The sequence below is a fragment of the Phacochoerus africanus genome, chromosome 5, assembly GCF_016906955.1.
Source record: "Phacochoerus africanus isolate WHEZ1 chromosome 5, ROS_Pafr_v1, whole genome shotgun sequence".
Classification (NCBI taxonomy): domain Eukaryota; kingdom Metazoa; phylum Chordata; class Mammalia; order Artiodactyla; family Suidae; genus Phacochoerus; species Phacochoerus africanus.
This window is the reverse complement of record NC_062548.1, coordinates 58,918,677-58,943,198: the sequence shown is the minus strand read 5'-3', so window position 1 is coordinate 58,943,198 and position 24,522 is coordinate 58,918,677. Positions and strand designations below refer to the sequence as shown.

General features: G+C 40.7%; 1 protein-coding gene across 2 annotated transcripts; it reads right to left on the bottom strand.

Annotated features, from left to right (window-relative positions):
• Positions 1-11,601: 11,601 nt before the first annotated feature.
• TXNDC9 (thioredoxin domain containing 9) lies at positions 11,602-24,127 on the bottom strand. 2 transcript variants are annotated; one of them, XM_047781451.1, is made up of 5 exons: positions 23,977-24,127; positions 22,062-22,280; positions 19,213-19,331; positions 15,547-15,801; positions 11,602-12,207 (listed from the first exon to the last, which is right to left on the bottom strand). In XM_047781451.1, the coding sequence occupies exons 2-5, from the start codon at positions 22,248-22,250 to the stop codon at positions 12,090-12,092; spliced, it is 681 nt and encodes a 226-aa protein (XP_047637407.1). In that variant the 5' UTR covers positions 22,251-22,280; positions 23,977-24,127; the 3' UTR covers positions 11,602-12,089. The 2 variants fall into 2 exon arrangements, with proteins under 2 accessions (XP_047637407.1, XP_047637408.1); XM_047781452.1 differs by lacking the exon at positions 23,977-24,127 and adding an exon at positions 23,724-23,802.
• Between the last annotated feature and the right edge of the window lie 395 nt (positions 24,128-24,522).

Genomic DNA, 24,522 nt, shown 5'->3' with positions numbered 1-24,522 from the left:
TGTGGTGTGGGCCAGCCGCTATAGCTATGATTTGACCCCTGGGAATTTCCTTTCCAGGTGCCATGGGTATGGCTCTAAAAAGAAAAAAAAGAAAAAATAAAGAAAGAAAGAAGGAAAGGAACTCTGAAGATCTGTACAAGGTGATCTGAAAAGCTGTACATGGTGAAAGATGTTTGTAGACAAAAGTGAGCGGGAACAGGAAAGTTACCCTGGGCATGTGCTGATTGGTAAAAGCAGGGTTATTCCCTCTGATGGAGCAAAGGGAATCTTGGAGCATGTCAGATAATGCGTGCTAAGTAGGCAAGCGTTGATTGGTTGACCTGACCCTTCCTTTTGTGGGATAGCTGGACATAGAGATTTAGCACAAGTGACTCCATCTTGGGCCTAATCTGATTACTTTAACATATGTTAAGTAAAAACAGGTTGTTGGGAAGGTTAAATGGTATATAAATAATAAAAGCATTTAGGGAGTTCCCATTGTGGCTCAGAGGGATAACGACCCAAAATAGTCTCCATGATGATGTGGGTTCAATCCCTGGCCTTGCTCAGTGGGTTAAGGATCCGGCGTTGCCACAAGCTGGGGTGTAGGTTGCAGATGTGGCTAGGATCTGGCATTGCTGTGGGCTCCCATTCGACCCCTAGCCAGGGGTGTGGCCATTAAAAAAAAAAAGCATTTAGGATAATGCTGATATATATATTCTATATTCTATTTCTTTTTTCTTTTTTTTTTTTTGTCTTTTGCCATTTCTTGGGCCACTCCCGCGACACATGGAGGCTCCCAGGCTAGGGGTCAAATTGGAGCCGTAGCCGCCGGCCTCCACTACAGCCACAGCAATGTGGGATCCAAGCCGCGTCTGCAACCCACACCACAGCTCATGGCAACGCTGGATCCCCAACCCACTGAGCAAGGCCAGGGATCAAACCCGCAACCCCATGGTTCCCAGTTGGACTTGTTAACCACTGAGCCACGATGGGAACTCCCTGTATATTCTATTACTTTAGAGCAGTTGTTTTTCAACGACTGGTCATTAGAATTGCCTGGAGGGTTTTAAAAACATCTTGATGCCTGTGTGACATTCTAGGCCCATTTTACATCAGAATCTCTGCGGGTAGAGACCAGACATCAGTACTTTTGGAAGTTCCCCATGTGTAGTGGGCAGAATAATGGCCTCCCCAAGAAGTCCACATCTTAATACCCAGAACCTGTGACCTATTTTGTGGATGTATGTTACCCAGGAGAAGGGAATCAAGGCAGCTGATGGAATCAAGGTTACTAACCCACAGACTTTAAAATAGGTAGAACTGGAGTTCCTGTTGTGGCTCAGTTGAGAACCCAACTAGTATCCATGAGGATATGCGTTCCAGCGCTGGCTTCACTCAGAGGGTTAAGGATCCAGCACTGCTGTAAGCTGTGGTATAGGTTGCAGATGCAGTTCAGATTCAACCTCTAGCCTGGGACCTTCCAGATGCTGCAGGTGCATCCCTAAAAGAAAAAAAAATTAGGTAGAGTAGCCTGGATTATCCAGGTGGGTCTTTAAATGTGGAAGAGGGAGGCAGAAGAGCTACATGATATGAGACCCCATCAGCTGGTAATGCTTATAAAGGTGGAGGAAATGGTCACAAGCCAAGAAACAAGGCAGCCTCTAAAGACTGGAAAAGGCAAGAAAATAAATTCTCTATAAAGCCACCAGAAAGGCCATAGACTCACCGACATTTCCATTTGAGCCGACAGAGTTCCATTTCAGACTTCTGACCTCCAGAAAACTGTCAGGTAACACATTTGTGTTGTTTTAGGCCATCGAGTTTATGGTAATTTTTACAACAGCAACAAAGAAACTGATACAAACAGCTAAGGCTAAGAACCACTGAAAAAAAAAGAAAAAACAATAACAAGGAACCCCACTGCTGCAGAGTTTCTGTTGTCCCTCAGCCATCATTTGCTAAGATCTTTTCTCAAACCTTTCTGGGAATGTGGCTTTGCATGAGAGGAAGGGGCTTGTCTCAGCTATTTTGCTTTTTCTGGTTCTTTTTCTTTTGTTTCTAAATTTTTTAAATTGAGATAATTTACATATAATTCATAAATGTAAGGTACATGTGGTGATTTGATACAATTACATGTTGTCTTGTTGTTAATGGTTTCTTTTGCTCTGCAGAAGCTTGTTAGTTGGATGTAGTTCCATTTGTTGATCTTTGCATTCATTGCTTGTGCTTTTGGGGTCCCTTCCAAAAAAAAAAAAAAAATCATTGCTGGAGTTCCCATAGTGTCTCAGTGGTTAACAAATCTGCCTAGCATCCATGAGGATGAAGGTTCGATCCCTGGCCTTGCCCAGTGGGTTAAGGAGCTGGCGTTGCTGTGAGCTGTGGTGTAGGCTGGCAGCTACAGCTCCGATTCTATCCCTAACCTGGGAACCTCCTCAGGTGTGGCCCTAAAAAACAAAACAAAACAAAAAAACATTGCCAAGACTAACATCAAGGAGCTTCTTCCCTACGTTTGTTTTCTTCTAGAAATTTTACGGTGTCTTGTCTTAATGTTTAAGCCTTTAATCTTATTTTAGTGAGTGATGGAAGGTAAGGATCCAATTTCATTTTTTTGGGTAGTTATCCAGTTTTCTGAACACCATTTTTTGAAGAGACCATCCTTTCCTCATTGAGTGTTCTTGGCCCCTTGTTAAATAACTGGCCATGTACACAGGGGTTTATTTCTGAGCTCTCTATTCTGTTCCATTAGCATATGTGTCTATTTTTATCTAGTACCACTCTGATGTCATTGCTATAGCTTAGTAGTGTAATTTGAATTAGGGATTGTGATGCCTCCAGTTTCTTTTTTCTCAGGCTGCTTTGGCTATTCAGAGTCTTTTGTGTTTCCAGACACATTTGAGGATCGTTTTTTTGTTTTGTTTTGTTTTGTTTTTTTTTCTATTTGTGTGAAATATGCCATTGGAATTTTAATAGGAATCACATTAGATCAATAAATGGCTTGGTTGGTATGGACACTTTAACAATGTTAATCAATTCCTCTGATCCATGAGCAAGGGATATCTTACCATTTGCTTCTGTTGTCTGCAGATTCCAGTATCAAAGTCTTGTGGTTTTCATTGTCCAGGTCATTCATTGATGAAATTTATTCGCAAGGTTTTTTTTTTTTTCCTCCTCAGCAGGCAGAAATTCCCGGGCCAGGTAGCAAACCTGTGCCACAGCAGTAACCTGGGCTACAGCAGTGACAATGCTGGATCCTTACCCTGCTGAGCCACCAGGGAACTCCTACCCAAGTATTGTTTTTGCTACTATTGTATTGTAATTGTAGTCTTTATTTCTTATTCATATATTTCACTGTTAGTGTATAGAAACATAATCAATTTCTTTTAAAAATTTATCTTTTGAATAGAGTTGATTTATAGTATTTCAAGTACCAAATATATTGACTATACCAAAAATACTGGTATAGTCAATATACCAAAAATATTGACTATAATCCCCCATGCTTGTTGTTTATCTACTTCATATATGGTAGTGTATATCTGTTAATCCCATACTCCTAATTTGTCCCTCCCTTACCCCTTCCCTTTAGTAACCATAAGTTTGTTTTCTATGTCTGAGTCTATTTCTACTTTTAAAATTAATTTGTATTTTATGTTGGAGTATAGTTGATTTACAATTTTTTTTGTCATTGCTGTGATTTGAGGCATCAGTTAATATACTGTAGAAGGTATAGATATTGGTAAGATATGACAGAATCAGCTCAGTATACCTTTTTTTTTTTTTTTTTTTGGGCTATACCCACAGCATATGGAGGTTCTCAGGCTAGGAGTGGTATTTGAGCTACAGCTGCTGGCCTATACCACAGCTATGGCAATGCCAGATGTGAGCTGAATCTGCAAACTTCACCACAGCTCATGGCAACACCGGATCCTTAACCCACTGAGAGAGGCCAGAAATTGAACCTGCATCCTCATGTATACTAGTTGGATTTGTTTCTGCTGAGCTATGACAGGAAATCCTAATTTACAATATTGTGTTAGTTACAGGTGTAGAGCGAAGTGACTATAATATACGTATATCCATTCTTTTTCAGATTCTTTCCCCACATAGGTTATTACAGAAAATTGAGCAGAGTTCCCAGTGCTATATATTAGGTCCTTTGTTGATTATCTATTTTATATATAGCAGGTGTATATGTTAATCTTCAACTCCTAATTTATCTCCCTCCCACCTCCACACCCTTCTCCTTTGGTAAATGTAAGTTTGTTTTCAAAGTCTGTGAGTATGTTTACAAATAAGACTCACAGATAACTTGTACAAATGAGTTCATTTGTATCATTTTTAAAGGTTCCACAGATAAGTGATATCATATGATATTTGCCTTTATCTGACTTACTTCACTTAGTATGATAATCTCTAGGTCCATCCATATTACTGCAGATAGCATTACTTCATTCTTTTTTTATGGCCGAGTAACATTCCATTGTGTGAGTGTGTAGATACACACACACATGAATGGATAAAGAATATATATGTGTGTGTATCTTCCTTATCCATTCACCTGATGATGGATAGTGTGGTTGCTTCCTTGTCTTGGTTATTGTAAACAGAGCTGCTGTGAATGTTGGGGGTGCATGTGTCTTTTTGAATTAGAGTATTGGTCTTTTCCGGATATATGCCCACAAGAGGGATTACTGGATCCCATGGTAACTCTCTTTTTTTAAGGAACCTGCACATTGTTTTCCATAGTGCCTGCACTAATTTACATATCCACCAACACTGCAGAAGGACTCCTGATGACCTCTTAAGTTCACACACATTCTAACCACCCTGCATTTTCAACTCACCTCCCCAGCACATCCCCCTTAATATTTTTGAATAGTATTCTATGTCTCTTTTTGTTGGTATTCCTAAATTTAAAAAAATTTTTTTTTCAGTTTGGGTGATTTTCCACTATTGCTTTGCAGTTTGCTATGTTCCTCTGTGAAATCTAGTCTTTTGATTCCTTGTAGTGCATTTAACTTCAGTGACTATTCTTCAACTCTAGTTCTTCATATTATATACTCTCTAACTTCTCATTGTGCTCATCATCTTCCACTGTTCACTGAACATCTTTATGATAATTACTTTAAATCCTTTGTTAGTTTGCTCATCTCCACTAAGTTGTTCTGGGGTTTTGTTTTGTCCCTTTGTTTGGAACATATTCCTGTCTCTTCCTTTTGTCTAAATTCTCTGTATTTGTTTCTATGAGTTGGGAAGTTCAGGCACATTTCCTGATCTTGGAGATGTAGCCTTATATAGGAGGCATCCTATAGGGTCCGGCAGCACACTCCCCTCTGGTCACCAGAGCCATGTGTTCTAGGTGTATCCCCGTTGTGGGCTGTGTGGACGCTTGTGTTGTGATGAAGCTACTGTGGGTGCACTGGTAGGCAGAGCTGGCTGTACAGCACGACCAGTCCCAGCCCACTTGTAGGCAGGGCTGTGTCCAGTGTGTCTTTTATTATAATTGTCTGAGGGGTGTGAAGTGGGATGTCATTATGGTTTTCATGAGTATTTTCCTGGTGGTTACTGACTTAGCACCTAAGACATGCCTATTGGTCACCTGAAATTTTCCTTGAAGAGAAGTCTATGGTCAGAGTTCCCTTTGTGGCTCAATGATTAATGAACCCATCTAGGATCCATGAGGTCGCAGGTTTGATCCTTGGCCTCCCTCAGTGGGTTAAGGATCCAGCGTTGCCGTGAGCTATGGTGTAGGTCGTCGCAGACGCGGCTCGGATCTGGCTATGGCTGTGGTGTAGGCCGGCAGCTGTAGCTCCGATTGTACCCCCAGCCTAGGAACCTCCATATGCCTCGGGTGTGGCCCTAAAAAGCAAAGCAAAAAAAGGAAAAAGAAAAGTCTGTGGAGATGTTTTATTCATTTAACAATTGGGGTACCTGTGTTTTTCTTGAGTTATAAGAGATCTTTAGGTATTCCGGACACATGTCCTTTATCGGACACAACACTTGGAAATATTTTCTCCTGTTTTGTGGGTTGTTTCAATTTGATGGCAATTTCATTTGCAGGAAACAAGTTTTTAATGTTGATTTAGTCGAAGTCATCTGTTTTGTTCTTGCCACTTGTACTTTTTGTGTTGTTTCTAAGAAGGCTTTGCCTACTCCAAGGTCCTAAAGATTTATGATTAAATTTTCTTCTCAGAGTTCTATAGTTTTAACCCTTATATATATATATATTTAGATCTTTGATCCATTATGAGTTAAATTTCACATATTGTGTGAAGATGAGTTCAGCTTTATTCTTTTACCTGTGGATACTGTTGTTCCAACACCACTTTTTTTTTTTTTTTTTGTCTTTTGTCCTTTTAGGGCCATGTCTGTGGCATATGGAGGTTCCCAGGCTAGGGGTCGAATTGGAGCTACATCTGCAATCTACACCACAGGTCATGTCAATGCCAGATCCTTAACCCACTGAGCGAAGCCAGGGATGGAACCCGCAACCTTGTGGTTCCTAATCAGATTCATTTCTGCTGTGCCAAGATGGGAACTCCTCTTTGACTTGAATTGTCTTAGCACCTTTGCCAAGTCAATTGACCAAAATGTTAAGCATTATTTCTGGAATTTCAATTTTGTTTCATTGATCTGTTTTTTTATCTTTATGCCTGTACCACAGTCTTGACGACTGTAACCTTGTTCTAAGGTTTTTCCCCCCTACTTGTTTTTAGGGTTAGTTTTACCTTTTACCAGTATTTTAAAGACAATCATTGACTTGAGATCTTTTAATTTTTTTTTTCTTTTGTGTTTTTAGGGCTGCACCTGAGGCATGTGGAGGTTCCCAGGCTAGAGGTACAATAGGAGCTGTAGCCGCCAGACAACATCATGGCCACAGCAACACCAGAGATGTTCTAATCTTAATATGGGTGTTTACTGCTATACGTCTTCCTGTCAGGAGTGCTTTAGTGGTGTTCCTTAAGCTTTGGTATGTTCCTTTTTTTTTTTTTTTTTCACGTATCTCTAAGGATTTCCTAATTTCTTGCTGTTTTTCTCTCTGACCCATTGGTTACTTAGGAGTGCATTAAATTATACCCAGTTTTGCATCTCCCAGATTTGTTATTTCATTCCATTGTGGTCAGAGGACACGCCTTTGTATGACTTTAATATTTTTTTTTGAAAAGTTTTTTTTTGTTGTTGTTGTTTTTTTTTGTCTTTTTGCCTTTTCTTGGGCCGCTGCTGCGGCATATGGAGGTTCTCAGGCTAGGGGTCAAATCAGAGCTGTAGCTGCCAGCCTACGCCAGAGGCTAGGGGTCAAATCAGAGCTGTAGCTGCCAGCCTACGCCAGAGGCTAGGGGTCAAATCAGAGCTGTAGCTGCCAGCCTACGCCAGAGCCAAAGTAACGCGGGATCCGAGCCGCGTCTGCGACCCACACCACAGCTCATGGCAACGCCGGATCGTTAACCCACTGAGCAAGGCCAGGGGTCGAACCCACCTCATGGTTCCTAATCAGATTCGTTAACCACTGCGCCGCAATGGGAACTCCTGACTTTAATATTTTTAAATTTACTGAGGCTTTTTTTTTTAACGGCCTGACATATGGTCTATCTTGGATGTTCCACATGATCTTGAAGAACTGTGCTACTGTGGAAGTGCTCTATAGATGTGTTAAGTGTAGTGGTTTATAGTGTTGTTAAGTTTTTTATTTCCTTGTGCCTAGTCTTTCTATTCATTATTTAAAGGGGGCAGGGAGGGGTTATGTCACTATCATTGCTGAATTGTCTATTTCCCCTTCAATTATGTCAAATTCTTCTTCAGAATTCTTACAGCAAAATATGCAATTGTTAAAATACATGGGTTTTATTGTGAGGCGCAAAGGGGTTTACAATTACTATAGCTTCTTGATAGATTTTCTTCTATCATAAAATTACCCTCTTTTCTGTAATAAATTCATTTTCTAGTCTATTTTGTCTCTAAGTTTAGCCATTCCAGCTCTCCAATGATTGGTACTTCTATGGCATAGCTTTTTCATTGTTGTTTTACCTTTGATTCTAAACTGTCTCCTGTGGACAAAATATAGTTGAATCTTATTTTTGTTATCCAGTCTGACAATATTTGCATAATGATTTAATACATTCACATGTACTGTTACTATATATATGGTTGGTTTTAGGTATGTTTTTACCTTTTATCTTCTCCATTTTCTTTGTTCGCTTGTTCTTTTTTCTTCTTTTTTTGTTTTTAGGGCAGCACCCATTGCATACAGAGGTTCCCAGGATAGGGGTCTAATCAGAGCTGTAGCCACTGGCCTATGCTACTACCACAGCAACTCAGGATCTGAGCTGTGTCCGCAACCCACACCACAGCTCATGGCAATGCTGGATCCTTAACCCACTGAGCCACAATGAGGGGAACTCCTGCTTTCTTAAGTGAATATTTTATAGTGTAATACTTTAAGTCCTTTAATCTTTAATTCCTTTTTAATCTTATTTTCTTAGTGGGTATTCTAGGTCTTACAGTATATATCTTGTTAGAAGCTACATTAGCTTCATAGCAATTTAATTCTAGTAAAATACCCCTATAAAGCTCTATCCCTTCTTTTGTTACACATATTGCACCTCTTAATGTTACATATAATTTTCATAATTTTGCTTTAAAATACCTGAACATGAACATACAGATTTTTATATTAATTTATAATTTCTTATTTGCTTTTTGTGGTTTCATTATTGAAATATGAAATATGTGCTCCCACCTGCTTTATAGTGTTGTCAAATATACATTTCTATATGTTATAGGTGCAACACCACAATTATATATATAATTGTTCTTTTAATATAGAGCTGCTTTTTTTTGGGGGGGTGTCTTTTTGGGGCCACACCGTGGCATATGGAGGTTCCTAGGCTAGGGGTCAAATCAGAGCTGTAGCCACCAACCTATGCCAGAGCCACAGCAATGTGGGATCCAAGCTGCATCTACGACCTACACCACCACTCACTGCAATGCTGGATCCTTAACTGAGTGGGGCCAGGGATTGAACCTGTATCCTCATGGGTACTAGACAGATTCATTTCCACTGAGCCACGACAGGAACTCCCTAGAACTGCTGAAAGAAGGGAAAATAGGTCATTACAACATCTTTTTTAGTTTTACAAAATTACCTCTATTGGCATTGTTTTTTGTTAAAGGTTTGAATTACTGTATGGTTTCACTTCCTTTTGGATTGAAAAACTTCTTGTTAAGGTGGGTTTCCTGGGAATGAAGTTTTAAACCTGAGTGTCATTTTGTCTCCATTTCTGATAGCTTTGTTAGATCCAAAATCCCTAGTTGCGGTTTTTTTCTTTCAGCACTTTGCATTTCATTCCACTGCCTTAGGTCCTCATTGTTTCTGGTAAGTCAATTGTTAACCTTGAGAGCATTTTCTTGTACAGGAGTTTTTAAGATGTCTTTTAACATTTTTATTCAGACATGTCTGGGTGTATATCATTTTGCTCTGAGAATTTGCTGATCTTCTTGGATTTATGTTTTTCTTCAAATTTTAGGCATTATTTCTTCTACTAATTTTCCAACTGTCTTCTTTCTCCTCTACTTTTGACACTTCCATTATATACATGTTGATGGTCCCTATTTCTCTGAAGCTGTTTATTATTCTTATCCTTCCTGTTCTCCTGATTGCATTATCTGTATTGGTTAATCCTGTATTTGCCGATTCTTCACTGCAAGCTCCAAGCTTCTGTAGAGTTCCTCTGATGAGCCTTTCATTGCAGTTATTATCCTTTTAAGTACAGAGATCTTCATTTGGTTAATTCCTATCTCTGCTAATATTCTTCATTCAGTGGACTATTACCATACCTTCCTTTACTTCCAGGATGCTTTTAGTATTTTTTTTTTAATTTATACAATTTACTAGCAGCTTTGCAATTTCTGTCTGTTTCCAATATCTGGGCCCACTCTAGAGCAATTTTTTGGGTTTTTGGGACTGTTCCCTCCGCGCACCCCCCCCCCACCAAGTATGGGTCACACTTTCCTGTTTCTTTGCAGATCTTCTTTGTTGTGTTCAAAACTGGACTTTTTAGGGAGTTCCTGTCAAGGCTCAGTGGTTAACGAATCCGACTAGGAACCATGAGATTACAGGTTTGATCCCTGGCTTTGCTCAGTGGGTTAAGGATCTGGCGTTGCTGTGACCTGTGGTGTAGGTCTCAGACACAGCTCGATCTGGCACTGCCGTAGCTCTGGTGCAGGCTGGTGGCTACAGCTCCGATTCAACCCCTAGCCTGGGAACCTCCAAACGCTGCAAGTGCGGCCCTAAAAAAGACAAAAAGACCCCCCCCCCAAAAAAAACAAACCTGGACTTTTTAGATACTACAGCAGTTCTGGAGACCAATGCTCTCCTCTCCCCCAGGACTCATTTACTTGTTTAGTGTCTTACATGGACCATTTTGGTTAAGTTCACTTACCGTGAATTGTACAGCCTCTGATATTCCTCTGCAGAGCACACAGCCTGGACGTATGAAGTTGTCCTTACTCTTCACAACCCCAAGAACAGTTTTCCCTGAGCGCCTTGTATGTTGGTCTGCTTCTATTGCTATCACACCCTGCTATTAATATCCACTAGCTGCTAGTGGACTTCTCTATTATTTGACAATGCCTTGGGACATAATTTGCCACACGGTCTGATCCAGTTCAGGTTCTTGTAGTCTTTGAGGCCTGTTCTAAGCCTAGACTACTCTGAGCTGCCTCTTTCATGCTGCTGTCCTCACTGGTCTTCTGTGTGGCTTGCTGGTATCATGGAGATGCCAGTCTCCTCACTTCTCTTCCTCCACCCCACCTCAAATCTCCTCTGTCTATAGCAGCGCCCTCAGGCTTCAGCTTCTCTCACTGTTCTAAAGTCGGTCACTTTCGGGAATGCTAGGGAAGCTGCTTGTGCAGCTGGCTTCTTCCACTGGGCAGAACCTCTGTGCTCCTCCCTTCCTGCTTTTCTCAGAGTGATGCCTGTGGTCTGTAGAGTGGTGGATGGTAGCCCCTGATCTTCTCTGTCTGCCCCCTCCTTGCATGGAACCTCCACCCTAATCACTATTGCTTTAGTTTATGAGTAAGCTGGGGCAACAGTGATTAGAAAACAGCGTGCTGGGTGTGCCTGGGGTGGATATTCTGTGCTACAAGTGGGCACTGGGTGGAGGAAGGACGTTCCAGGAGTCTTTGCTGTATTGCTTAGAATAGAGCTCCTGCCACATAGAGCTTGGGGGAATGAGAGATGGCAGAGGGGTCTGCTCTTCCTAGAGATAAATTGTATGCTAAGACTGGGAGATGAGAGGAGGAAGGGTGCAGGGTCATGGTTCAAATACCATGAAGACTTACCATTCTTTCTGAGATTTAGTGTTTTCTTGGATATATGTTTTAGTTTGCTGTATGTTCTTTTGACAATTTACAGACTTTAATTTTTTAAAAAATATTTACAAGTTACGGTTGTTTCACTTAGGGGTCTGTAGTTCTCCTCGTGATGCCATTCAAAAAATGTTTCTTGTTTAATGCATGTCTTAAAATACAAGCAATCAAGACCCTTTAAGTAAGGCAATATGTTCACAACCTGACAAAGCTATCTGCTGCCATTAGTTGATTCAACAACACCATGCAGCATACAGAATAAATAAACAGTTCTTTAATAGTTAAATATATTGCAGAAGTGAAGAGTGTTTCTAATTCATTTACGAGTGCAGTCTTTTACACCAGTAAATATTACTTGACCTCTTGTGTAATGTAAATAATGCCGTGTAAGAATTAGTCCTAGAAGAGTTTGCTGCATTCTATTTCTAATCTAGTAGATTAAAAACACAACTGAGAATGGTATAAAAATGTAAGAATCATATCATGATAAAACCAATCTCAAAAATAGAGAATCCAGGCCTTTTTCAGATAATTTTAGAACTCAGAAGTTTTCCTCACCTTAAACATGAGCCTCCACACAGAAAATATTAAAGATGTCTTTCAATGCGATGCAACTGCCTAAAACTCTAGAAGATGACCATTAGAAGACCAGTGTACTGAAGTCAACAGAATTTAGAAAATACATCTCATTCTGAAGAAGAGAAATAAAAGGTAGATTTACAAAGAATTAAAACTGATTTCTAATCATCATCAGAGTCTGAATCATATTTCTTTCCTCGAATAGTTTTCTTTTCCAGCTTTGTGAAGTTTGTTCCAAATTTCTTCTGGCTCTGAAATGGTGGTTCCATTAAATTCCCACTAAAAAGAAAGCAAATTTGAAAAGGACTTACTCTCTATGATTTAGTACAGTTGGTATACTAAATTGGACAAAAATCCATCCTTCCTCATTGTAACATGTGGAATGGAGTAAAATTTTCTTTAAAATGTTGGTGTCAAGGAAGAAGTATATTATTTATACTGATAGTTAATAGTTTTAAACCTCACACTGTACAACTAAATGCTTTTGATCAATGTTTAGTTTTCTTTCTTTCTTTCTTTTTTTTGGTCTTTTTGTCTTTCTAGGGCCGTACCTGAGGCACATGGAAGTTCCCAGGCTAGGGGTCTAATCAGAGCTGTAGCCACCAGCCTACGCCATAGCCACAGCAATGCCAGATCCTTAACCCACTAAGCAAGGCCAGGGATCGAACCTGCAACCTCATGGTTCCTAGTCAGATTCGTTTTCTGCTTCGCCATGACAAGAACTCCCTGTTTTGTTTTCTTTTCATTAATTACTGGATAACATTTCAAAAGATGCACCAACAGAATTTGGTGCATAACAGCAAATCAGTTATTTTCATCTATTTGGGTGTGATGAATATGTATTAGATTCCTGTCACTGTTGAGAATGACAAAGGAAAATCCTGCTCTCTTTCTGATAGCCTGTCATGACTGGCTTGATTCTGTTTAACATCTTTTAATGTTTAGATCTCTATGGACATTAACAAAACTCACAGTATTCACTACTATTAACCCAGAATTAGTATGGAACTCTTTTCAATGATGCTTGAAAAACAGGTATTTCAAAAATCCCTGGAAATACTCCTAGCATCTAGGTCTTGGTTTTGAACTAGCATTTGCCACTGAAAGGAACCGTGGCTTCTTGGAGAAACAGCCAGTTCCTATGGAGAGCATAGCCTGAGGGCCCTGGAAGATCTCCCTACACCAGAAACAAAGGGCTCCAAGAACATGGGGACATGTTAAAAGGACACAGAAGCCAGTAAGTACGAAAAGGGCTCTCACTGGCCACATTTGAGCTTTAATGTAAATAATAACTGTAACAGACTACAGCCCATTGAATAAAATATCCACAGCCCATTCTAATACAAATAAATGAAAAAGTAAATTAATGGTCTGGAAAAGGTCTTCCAGTTGGCTTGGCAGACAACTGGTTAATCAGTGCTCAGTTATCACCACCAGAAATAAGAGAATCCTGGAGTTCCTGTCGTGGCGCAGTGGTTAACGAATCCGACTAGGAACCATGAGGTTGTGGGTTCGGTCCCTGCCCTTGCTCAGTGGGTTAATGATCCGGTGTTGCCGTGAGCTGTGGTGTAGGTTGCAGACTCGGCTCGGATCCCGCGTTGCTGTGGCCCTGGCGTAGGCCAGTGGCTACAGTTCCGATTAGACCCCTAGCCTGGGAACCTCCATATGCCGTGGGAGCGGCCCAAAGAAATAGCAAACAGACAAAAAAAAAAAAGAAAAAGAAAAAAAGAAATAAGAGAAACCACCATTTGTCTCCTGCGAGGCACGGAGAAGGAAGAACACATAACCTCCGCATTTTGAGTGGAAAACATGCAAAATTTGGAAACATTAGATGAACCCAAATTGGGGGATGCTTTATAAAATAACTAGCTTATACTCTTCAAAAATGTTAAGGTATTGAAGAACAAAGGAAGGTAACAGGTTCAGGTTAATGGAAACTAAAAACACATACTAAGTACATGAAACCCACTTTTTTTCAATAAGGAGGACATTATTGGGGCAATGGTGGAATTTGAATCAAGTCTGTAAACTACATATTTCCTGTTTTAATCCTTGCACTGTGATTATTGAAAAATGTTCCCATTCTTAAGAAATGCACACAGAAAGGGATGATCTATAACACCCAATCAAATGGTTCTGAAAAGAAGTTTACATACCTAGAAAGAAAATGATAAAGCAAATATAAAATGTTGAAAATTGAGGAATATGAGTGAATGACACGAGAATTCTTTGTACTAGTTTTTTTTCAACTTGTTTAAAGTTAGAAATCATTTCAAAAATTTACTGGTGTTCTCTTTGTGGCTCAACAGTTAACGAACCCAACTAGGATCCATGAGCATGCAGGTTTGATCCCTGGCCTCGAGCAGTGGGTTAAGGATCCAGTGTTGCTGGGAGCTGTGGTGTAGGCCACACATGCGGCTTGGATCCCGAGTTGTGGCTGTGGTGTAGGCCAGCAGCTACAGCTCCAATTTGACCCCTAGCCTGGGAACTTCCATAGGCAGTGGGTGTGGCTCTGAAATAGCAAAAAAGCAAAAAAAAAATTTTAACATGTTATTTCACATTAAGAAAATAAAACCTAAACTCCAAAATCAACTTCCATTATGTAGGAGTGATTTCTGCAAGTGCAGGAGAGAGTCAGAATAAAAGAAGGAAGGAAGTAAAAAGATGAGAGGCCTTTCTACTTATTGAAAGCCCCAATGACTGGAATAACTGGAAGATTTTACGTTATTTCTGAAAATCGAAAATAACCACAAAGGTAAGATGATATGCTCTATTTTGTGGAATTAAGACAAATTATGTATCTAGAGAAGTGGACATAGAGAAGAGTGGAAAATGCAAGTTGGGGAGTTCCCATTGTAGCTCAGTGGTTAACGAATCCGACTAGGAACCATGAGGTTGAGGGTTTGATCCATGGCTTGCTCAGTGGGTTAAGGATCTGGTGTTGCTGTGAGCTGTGGTGTAAGTTGCTGACGAGGCTTGGATCCCGCATTGCTGTGGCTCTGGCATAGGCTGGTAGCTGCAGCTCCGATTAGACCCCTAGCCTGGGAACCTCCATATGCCATAGGAGTGGCCCTAGAAAAGGCAAAAAGACAAAAAATAAATAAGAAAATGCAAATTGGATTTTAGATTATTTTCAGCTTGAGACTGTTCCCCATAGTAATTTAATCTAAGCAAAGAAATGAAATTTTATATATTTTATCAGATTCTACAAGTGGTACAGGAACATCTACATTAAGAATCTAGTGTTTAAAAAGCAAGTCATTATTAATTTGCGTAATTTGGTTTAAATCAGGAGTCAATTCTTCTGGAGTATCATTTTGGGTTTTTGGGTTTCCAGATTAATACACAATTACATTCCATAGGATCTGTGAGTTTGAAAACTTTTACAGCTAAGTGTATTCCATGACTCAATTTTATCTATAACTCTGATTTTGCTGTAAGATCATGTTCATGTATAATGTATACTTAAAGAAATATGCTTTTCCTTTGTGATGGTTTTTCTACCTCTCAGCTCAAAAGATCTTCATTCCATAAAATAAATGTTACCATAAAAAAACATTCTCTAAAAATGTCACCTGAAGATGTGAATTAAAATGAACTGATAGTGTGTTCATTTACCTGTAATTGAGAATATCAGAACAACCGAGCCTCCATTCTAAAGTTTCTGTGGTGAAATCATCTGTATTTCCTAAGTCAGAGAATCCAACAACAAAATCTTGTGTTTTTCCATCTTTCACCAGGGCTAGTGTGGGGATGACTTTGATACGAAGTCTCTCACAAAGGAAAGGTGCTTTTTCCACATTCAGCTTCAAAAATTTGGTCTCAAGATGTTTCTTGGACAGTATTGCCAAATGTCTGTCTAGTATTTTACACCTGTAAAAAAACACACAGAAAATCAAAAGCTAAAACGGATTTCTTTTTTAAAATAATTATCTTTAAGGCACATCTAATTTTCTTTAGTTTTTCCAAGTTCTGTAATTTCTCCAGCCAACCTATCCTTGGTGTCAAATGACCTCATTTCATCTGTAAGATGCCTCACAATCCAGCATTAATAGTCTACATGTGCCTGTGTGGTTCAAAAGGTTATCATGTTCATGGTTAAGAACAAAAACTGTCATTTCTCTTATGTGTGTCTCCTGGTATCTCATACAGGGTGACATATCTGAACTTGGCTGAACTCAGAAGACACTTCTCAGAATTAGAAATGTACATACAGTACCATATTTGAGGTCACTAAGAAGGGATGAATGGTGTCTCTAAGAAGGAATCTTGCTTAGCAAAAAAGCGTATTAAGGTTAAGGGCTGCAGATAGGGTCACTATGGGTCTGAGGAAATGAAAATTACTAGCAGTAAGTTTTATTAAATAAGCCACCTGAAAAGGAAAATGGAAAGTGACATTTTCTTTATATTTTAAACTGGTCTTCCCTCTAGGGTTTTGCAAACAGACTACCACAATCATCTTCTTGAGCCGTTCTTACCCAGAGGTGATTATTACAATCAGCTTTCAGATGAATAAATGCTCTGGTGGTCAACTGAGAAACAGGCAGTGATTCTCCTGCCCAATAAAGTTTGAGAACTACTGCTTTCCACGACTAAGGCACCAAAAGCCCCATGGCTGATTTTAATAGCAGGTTTTCTGGGTAATTTTTTTGGGGGTGCTCCTGTGTCATGAGGAAATTCCCGGGGCCAGGGGTGGAGTCTGTGCCCCAGCAGTGACCACACTGGATCCTCAACCACTAGGCCATCAGGGAACAACCTTGGGTACTTTCTGGTGTAGTTTTTTGAGTTAGGCTTGGGTCCAATGAGTTTATTATACCTTTGATGCCACATCACTTTTCCTCTGAGTGATTCTTTTTATGTATCACCCACAGGGCAGCCATGAGATTTTAGTGAAAAATGGTAGGAGAGAACAAATTAATAAGTGGTTTTTGAATGAAGCGCCAAACAAGTGATAAAGCATTATGAGAAATAGGTTTTTGAAACTTTGTACATAAATCAACTTTGTTGTTTTACTAGATCAATATGGAATGTATTTTAAACAGGTCTATGCATCATTTGTCAACTAATCCAATTTTTAAAAATCCTGAAGTAGGAGTCATGGTGTAGTCAAAATAGCATTAGGCTTAAAATCTGGGTTCAAATCCTCTTTTATCATTTAGTAGCTGAGTGACATCAGGTAAGTCACTTAATCTCTCCAAATCTTGGTGTCCACACGTGAAGCATAGGCATTTTACCCACTTACCCCAAAAGGTGATTGTGAATGCTCCAGGATTTTATACAATATGAAGCATCTAGCCTGTCATGGGCTACAACCTCTGCTATCTGCCTCTCTACCTATCACCTCATTTAAATCTTGACTTTTCAGTTTTAAGGTAAGTATTCCTGGTGCTGTGATGTCTATACATCCATCAAGTATGTTTAGTGAGCACCTACTGTGTGTAGCCACTGCTGCTCTGTGGCTGGGAACCTGGAGCACGGATGGCCACAATACAAAGGCATACTCTCTGCCTGCACAAAACTAACAACCCAGTGGGCAAAGTCAGCTAATAATAAGAAATAATATCAATCTTATATGGATAACTTATTACCTCATCACATGACTGAGCTTGGCACTTTAGGAATGTGAAGTGGGAGGTGACTGTGGACCACAACGGCAGAGAGGTTTTTTGATGTCTTTTTACCTTCCTAATCCTTTTCCCACTTTCCTTTTAGAGAACATTGTACCCTCTCAGTATTTTAATTGTATTTTCTTAGTCAGTAAATCCCACAATCAGTCCCTGAAAGGTGTTAAGGAATAACCACATTGTTGGGTGAAGAGGCAAAGACCAGGCTATGGAAATGAGAGAAGCGGGTCAGGCGGAGACAGCAGAGTGAAGAACAGAGACTCTGTATATGAGCGCCTGTCTAAGGGGACAGGAGCCATTCAGGATCTGCAAATTGTCCTCAAACAATCCTAGGTCAGCCATCAAATTATCTGATTTAAAAAAAAATATATCTAAAATTCAACTAGTTGCCAACATTAGAAATTTTTAATGTTGGCAACTAATCACATTTGGGGGCTAAAAAAAAGTCTCAAGGAGATCCCCAGCTGGGTGCAGTGGGTTAAAAGATCAGTGCTGTGGCTTGGATTCAATCCCTGGCCTGGGAACTTCTATATGCTGAAGGTGTGGCCAGGAAAAAAAAAAATACAACAAAAGGCTTGAGTCCTTTGGTTTAAGATACAACCTCTTCTGGAGCTATTTTCACTTTATGAGAGAGCTGCCTCCAAAGAGAGGTTGGCAGACTTGAGCTTCTCCTTGCAGCCAAGCTTGGCGGTCCCAACTATGCTTCTGGTGAGAGGCTTGGTCAAGCCACTACCTCCCCATGAACTGCCAGCTGAGAAGTGACTGACTTCCAGGTTGGTGTTCAAGGTGTTGGCCCCATATCCAACACTGTGGCTATATCATAAGAGTAGGGACAAAAGCAGAATTCTTGTGGCATTGATTGAAAATTTAACCACATTTTTAAGATGTCTTTATTTATTTGTTTTTTGTCTTTTTAGGGCATATGGAGGGTCCCAGGCTAGGGGTCTAATTGGAGCTGTAGCTGCTGGCCAGATCCGAACTGCCATCTGTGACCTACACCACAGCTCATGGCAACGCCGGATCCTTAACCCACTGAGCAAAGCCAGGGATCAAACCTGCAACCTCAAGGTTCCTAGTCAGATTCGCTTCTGCTGAGTCTTGATGGGAACTCCTAAGATGTCTTTAAAATTAGCTAGTAAAAATATAGTGAAAATAGCCACTTCTATGGAAATGCTAATCGCCAATAATTTATACTTTCATATGCTACTGGTTTTTAAGTTAAACTTTTTTTTTTTGTCTTTTTGCCATTTCTAGGGCCACTCCCGCAGCATATGGAGGTTCCCAGGCTAGGGGTCAAATCTGAGCTGTAGCCACGGGCCTATGCCAGAGCCACAGCAATTCGGGATCTGAGCCACGTCTGCGACCTACACCACAGCTCACGGCAATACCGGATCCTTAACCCACTGAGCAAGGCCAGGGATCGAACCTGCAACCTCATGGTTCCTAGTTGGATTAGTTAACCACTAAGTCATGACGGGAACTCCTAAGTTAAGCCTTTAATGACTGCTTAACTTTAATATACACACTTCTAGTACAGAGAAACAACTTAGGAAGTAATCCCCTTTCTATTTTTCTTAATTTCTCTATTAGGTCAGTTTATCTCTATCCAACAATCTCATCTTGTCCAAAAACAGTCACTGATGGAAAGAAACGAAGTTACCTGAATGTGGAGTCTCTGTAGAAATGGCAGACCACTTTTTTACTCTCTTTGACTTCCTGGAAAAAGTCTCTCTCACTGGGAATTTCTCTGTATTCCCCATGTCCTTTTGAAAGCCATTCCTAATTTGGAGAAAAGGGAAATACACTTTTGAAATATCTCTTTTAATATCACTTAACACTTTATGTCCAAATCACTATAATATTTTGTAGTCAAGTTGGCTTTATCTTCGAGGGAAATCCTTCTAGTGATTTACTTTCCCAGGTTTCTAGTGTTAGTGCACAAATAGCCTGTGGGCAATGGCAAGCTCCACAGCCTGGCTCAGATTTAAGACAATTATCTTTCTTGGTAACTTAAATCACAGATTTTCTTAGAACTTCAAAAATAAAAATTTAGGGAGTTCCTGTCATGGCACAGCAGAAACAAATCCGACTAGGAACCATGAGGTTGCGGGTTCCATCCCTGGCCTCTCTCAGAGGGTTAAGGATCTGGCATTGCTGTGAGCTGTGGTATAGGCTGGCAGCTGTAACTCCGATTCCACCCCTAGCCTGGGAACCTCCATATGCTGCGGGTGCAGCCCTGAAAAGCAATAAATAAAATAAATAAATAAATAAAAATAAATAAAAATTTAGACTCTATATAAAAACAGACACTTAGAAAGTAAAGATCTATTTAATTTCTTTTTGCTTAAAACTACTAAAATCAGGGGAGTTCCCGTCGTGGCGCAGTGGTTAACGAATCCCACTAGGAACCATGAGGTTGCGGGTTCGGTCCCTGCCCTTGCTCAGTGGGTTAACGATCCGGCGTTGCCGTGAGCTGTGGTGTAGGTCGCAGATGCGGCTCGGATCCCGAGTTGCTGTGGCTCTGGCGTAGGCCGGTGGCTACAGCTCCCATTCAACCCCTAGCCTGGGAACCTCCATATGCCGCGGGAGCGGCCCAAGAAATAGCGACAACAACAACAACAACAACAACAAAAAAACGACAAAAAAAATAAAACTACTAAAATCAGAAGCATTTGATCCAAGTTCCTACAAAGCTCTAAAAAATATTGCTTGGGGAGTTCCCGTCGTGGCTCAGCGGTTAACGAACCGACTAGCATTCATGAGGACACGGGTTCGATCCCTACCAGGAAATATACTGATTTCCTCAATACCCCAAGGATCAGAAAATCAAAATTACTATGCAATCTACACCACTCTTGCAGAAAGAGTATCTATAAAAACCATTAAGCCTTCTTGCCTACTTCCTCAGAAAACATTTTAATAAAAAAACACCTACTGAAGTGCAATGAAAGCTCTAAATAAGACCCTCTGGGTTACTCTAGGGCAGATTTATGTTAAAATGATTTGTGTGTTAATTTAGAAAAGCCCTAAAGACTGCCTGCCTCTGCTTGTTTTTAGATATAAATATTCAGACTATTGCTAACTGTTCACAAATTCATTAAATGTATGCCTCTCACTGCCAATCAGGTAGATTCAAAAGTACTTAATTACGAAATGAAGTGTAGCAGAACCTCACCATATATTACCTTAAATCATTACTAGCATTAAATTGAGAGAAGTATTCTGGTTTTGAAACTGTATATACACATGGAGTTCTCTTGTGGTGTGGGTTAAGGATCTGGCATTGTCATTAAAGAAGCTACAGTTACTGCTGTAGTACACACTCAATCCCTGGCTGGGGAATTTTTAATTCAAGAGTGCAGACAAAAAAAACCACAAAAAACCCTGTATATATGTAAATATATGTGTGTATGTGTATGTATACATATAGATATATGGTTTCAAAACCACATGTGTTTTGGAAAACTAGAAATATAAAAATTGGAACTCAGTCACATGTAAGATTCCTTTTTGTAGCAATTCTTCTAAGCAATGAGAGTGTAAACATCATCAAACAGATGCTCAGCAGCACAAACAAAACTTCCTGTTTCTTTAGAAAAGTAAAAGCTAATGTTTTAGGCACAGCCAGTTGAGAGGAACCAAAGCTGGTGATAATGTACTTCAATGTAACATAAACTAATGGAAACATTAAGATCAAAACTCAATTTACAGAATTTAATCTGATTGGTTTTGATCAGAGTCTGTTCCATAGTCATCCTCTAAAAGGCTGACAAGGACAGGGCTGTGGCCACCTTTCTTTGTGACCTAGCATGCGTTCTTTCTAATAAATCAGTCACACAATTAAATGTTACACTGCAAATGCCTGAAATAATTCCTTCAAAAATAAAGCTCTTAAGGTGACTGCTTTGAGCACTGCTAAATCACTACTCTACCTGAAAGGGAAAACCACAAACCCTCTGCTCCCCATGTTCCTCCTCATTCATTTTTTCCTCATCCACACATGTCTGAGCTCAGAAAATTATCCTAGGTAAGTATTTCTAGTACTTGACTGTAGATTAATATACTAATCAGGCTAATTCTGAATATAGATTTTTTTTCTCTTTTTTTTTAGGGCCACACCTGAGGCATATGAAGGTTCCCAGTTTAGGGGTCTAATCGGAGCTACTGCTGCCAGCCTACGCCAGAGCCACAGCAACGCAGGATCTGAGCCGTGTCTGTGATCTACACCATAGCTCATGGCAATGCTGGATCCTCAACCCTGAGCCAGGCCAGGATTGAACCCGAAACCTCATGGTTCCTAGGTGGATTCGTTTCCACTGTGAATGTAGCTTTAAATCTATTCCTCCCCCCCCCCCCCCCAACCAGGCAAATTTTTAACAGCAATAGGTTCTCTGAGGTCAAAAAACCCTATAATTGAGGACTGAAATGTGACTACAGCAGTACATGGATATATAAGTTGTTGGAAGCATACTGTTATAGCAATTTCAGAAAGCAGAGCAGAGAGGTTACTTGTTTCTGCTGTTGAGCCTTCCTTAGTGCCTCAAGTCTCTTTTCTTTGAGGCGTTCCAATTCATCCTCATCCATCTGATCCAGCTTTTGAATTTCTGCATCCAAATGTTCTTCCACTAGTTTGGTCGTCTGAAGCAACTGGTTCTCCAGGACTTTTGAAAACATGTCGACAGATGCATTCGCTTCCATTCTTCTAAATGGTATAGTTCAGCCTTGATGCTGGGGAGAAGGTTTATAATGTTAGAGAAAAAAAAAGATCACATTTTCTCTTAGTTTCAAAGATGCCAGCAAGTTTAAAATTTGTAGCCCACATAGTGTTCTGCTGACAACCAAACACTTCACATTAAGAATTCTTTAAATTTTTTGGCCACATCTGCAGCATGGGCTAGGGAGTGAACCCATATCACAGCAGTGACAATACCAGGTCCTTAACTGCTAAGCCACCAGGGAACTCCAAAAATTTTTATTTAAATAAGTTTTAAAATTTCAATAGATTACAGGAACTCTCTCAATTACATATTTTAAAAGAATTGTATTTCTTTTACCAGCAACAATCAGATGGTGATTTTATGTGTATCCTTGGGTTATTACCACAGAATTCAATTTATAATTTACCTATTAGAGACTGTTGCATCTCAATTAACTATGAAATATTTGCATCTACTACTGAAGCACTTTCAAAAATCTGAACAAACTCATCCGCCCAGCTTCTTTTTCTTTTTCTTTTTTTTTTGCTTTTTAGGGTCGAACCTGTGGCATATGGAGGTTCCCAGGCTAGGGGTCACATTGAAGCTACAGCTGCCAGCCTATGCCACAGCCACAGCCATGACAGATCCGAGCCTCGTCTGCGACCTACACCACAGCTTGCGGCAATGCAAGATCCTTCACCCACTGAATAAGGCCAGGGATTGAACCTCATGGTTCCTATTCAGATTTGTTTCCGCTGCACCACAACAGGAGCTCCCTGCAATCCTCACTTCTGATTCCACTTTTTTACATGAAAAGAGCTGAAAAAATGCCCTTCATTTCATCTTGTATTCCTGGAGCTAGCTGTGCTTGAATACTGCAGGTGCTGAAAAAACATTTGTCAATGGTTGAAGGAACATGTGCCTAGCTTTTGTTCAAATTATCGTTAAGTTTAGAAGTATTTCTGGGTTTAAAAAACCAAAATCTAAGATCCACATTAATGCTATAAAATTTTAAAGAAGTTGTTTTTCAAATACAGAAAACTTATGTCACTCTCCCTACCTCCAGAGAAAAACACAAGGCTGTGACTCTCCGTATGGGGCGGATGAGGCAGAAATCTAGATTCTAAACGTTGACTTGATTGTCAGAACCTGTTATTACCAGGGTTCTAGAGGATGCTCATCGCCGAAGTTTTATAGGCTGAGCTCAGAATTTGCGATAACTGGATGCAGAATCAATAAACAGCTGTTTATTGATGCAGCTGTTCTGGGGCCGGGTGGAGGTGGACACCGCATTCAGAAAGGGTGGAAAGCAGATGGTGCAATGATCCTAACAACTTCATTCTTAATTCTAGAAACCAGAAGCTTCTGATTGAGGGGCAGGCACTTGTCCTCAAATCACCTAACCACTTCCTTGATTTCCCCCCCCGCCCCCCCCCCCCCCCGTGTACCCGCCGAAACAACCTTGGGGCCTCACCCTTCACTGCAAGCCAGACACTTCCCCAAAGTATCCTGGCCACTCCCGGCGCCTCCAGGAACAGATGAGGGCAGAATTCAGGTGGCCCCGACTTCAATGCCTCCCGGGGCGCATGCGCCTAAGCAGCCTCCGCGGCGCGGACACCTGCGTCTGAGCCGCGCCCCTCCCCCGCCCCGGCCGGATGCCTAGCAGCTGGGTGCCCATTAGCCCCAGCATGCGTAGCTGGTCTTTTCACAACCACCCTCTGCCTCACCTGATCTCTCGGCGATACCTGAGAAATAAAGAACCTGGCGGGGCAGAAGAGCAATCCACTCAGGATGCAGCCTCGTAGCAGCTGCGGGTGGCAGCGAAGAGTCGTCACTTCCGCCTCCTCATTGGCTGTGACTCTCACGCGATACAATCTCCGAAGCCCCAGGAAGTTGCGGGGGCTGGGGGGGCGGGGCGGGAAGGTGTGAGGTGAGCCCTTCTGCGCAGGCGCTCCTTCCCCACCCTCCCCGCCCCAGCCGCTGGGAACCGAGGTGTTCCACCCTCGGGTAAACACTCCAGCTGCGAGAGAGCAAAGAATGCCGGAGGTTATAGTTACATAGTGCTCATCCTGGAGCTGGCTTTCTCAGGCTTTGACATTGTGTTCCATCAGAAATGAAGTAGCTTCTATCTTGCTTAGGAGTGACAATCCAGCTTCATTTTTATTGTTGATTGAAAATTTCCCCTCTTTAAAAAAAGCTAAGGTATAATTTATAACGGCATCATTAGTTTTTATGTAGTTAACGCTCGTCCTATCATCGTCTAGATAGGGATA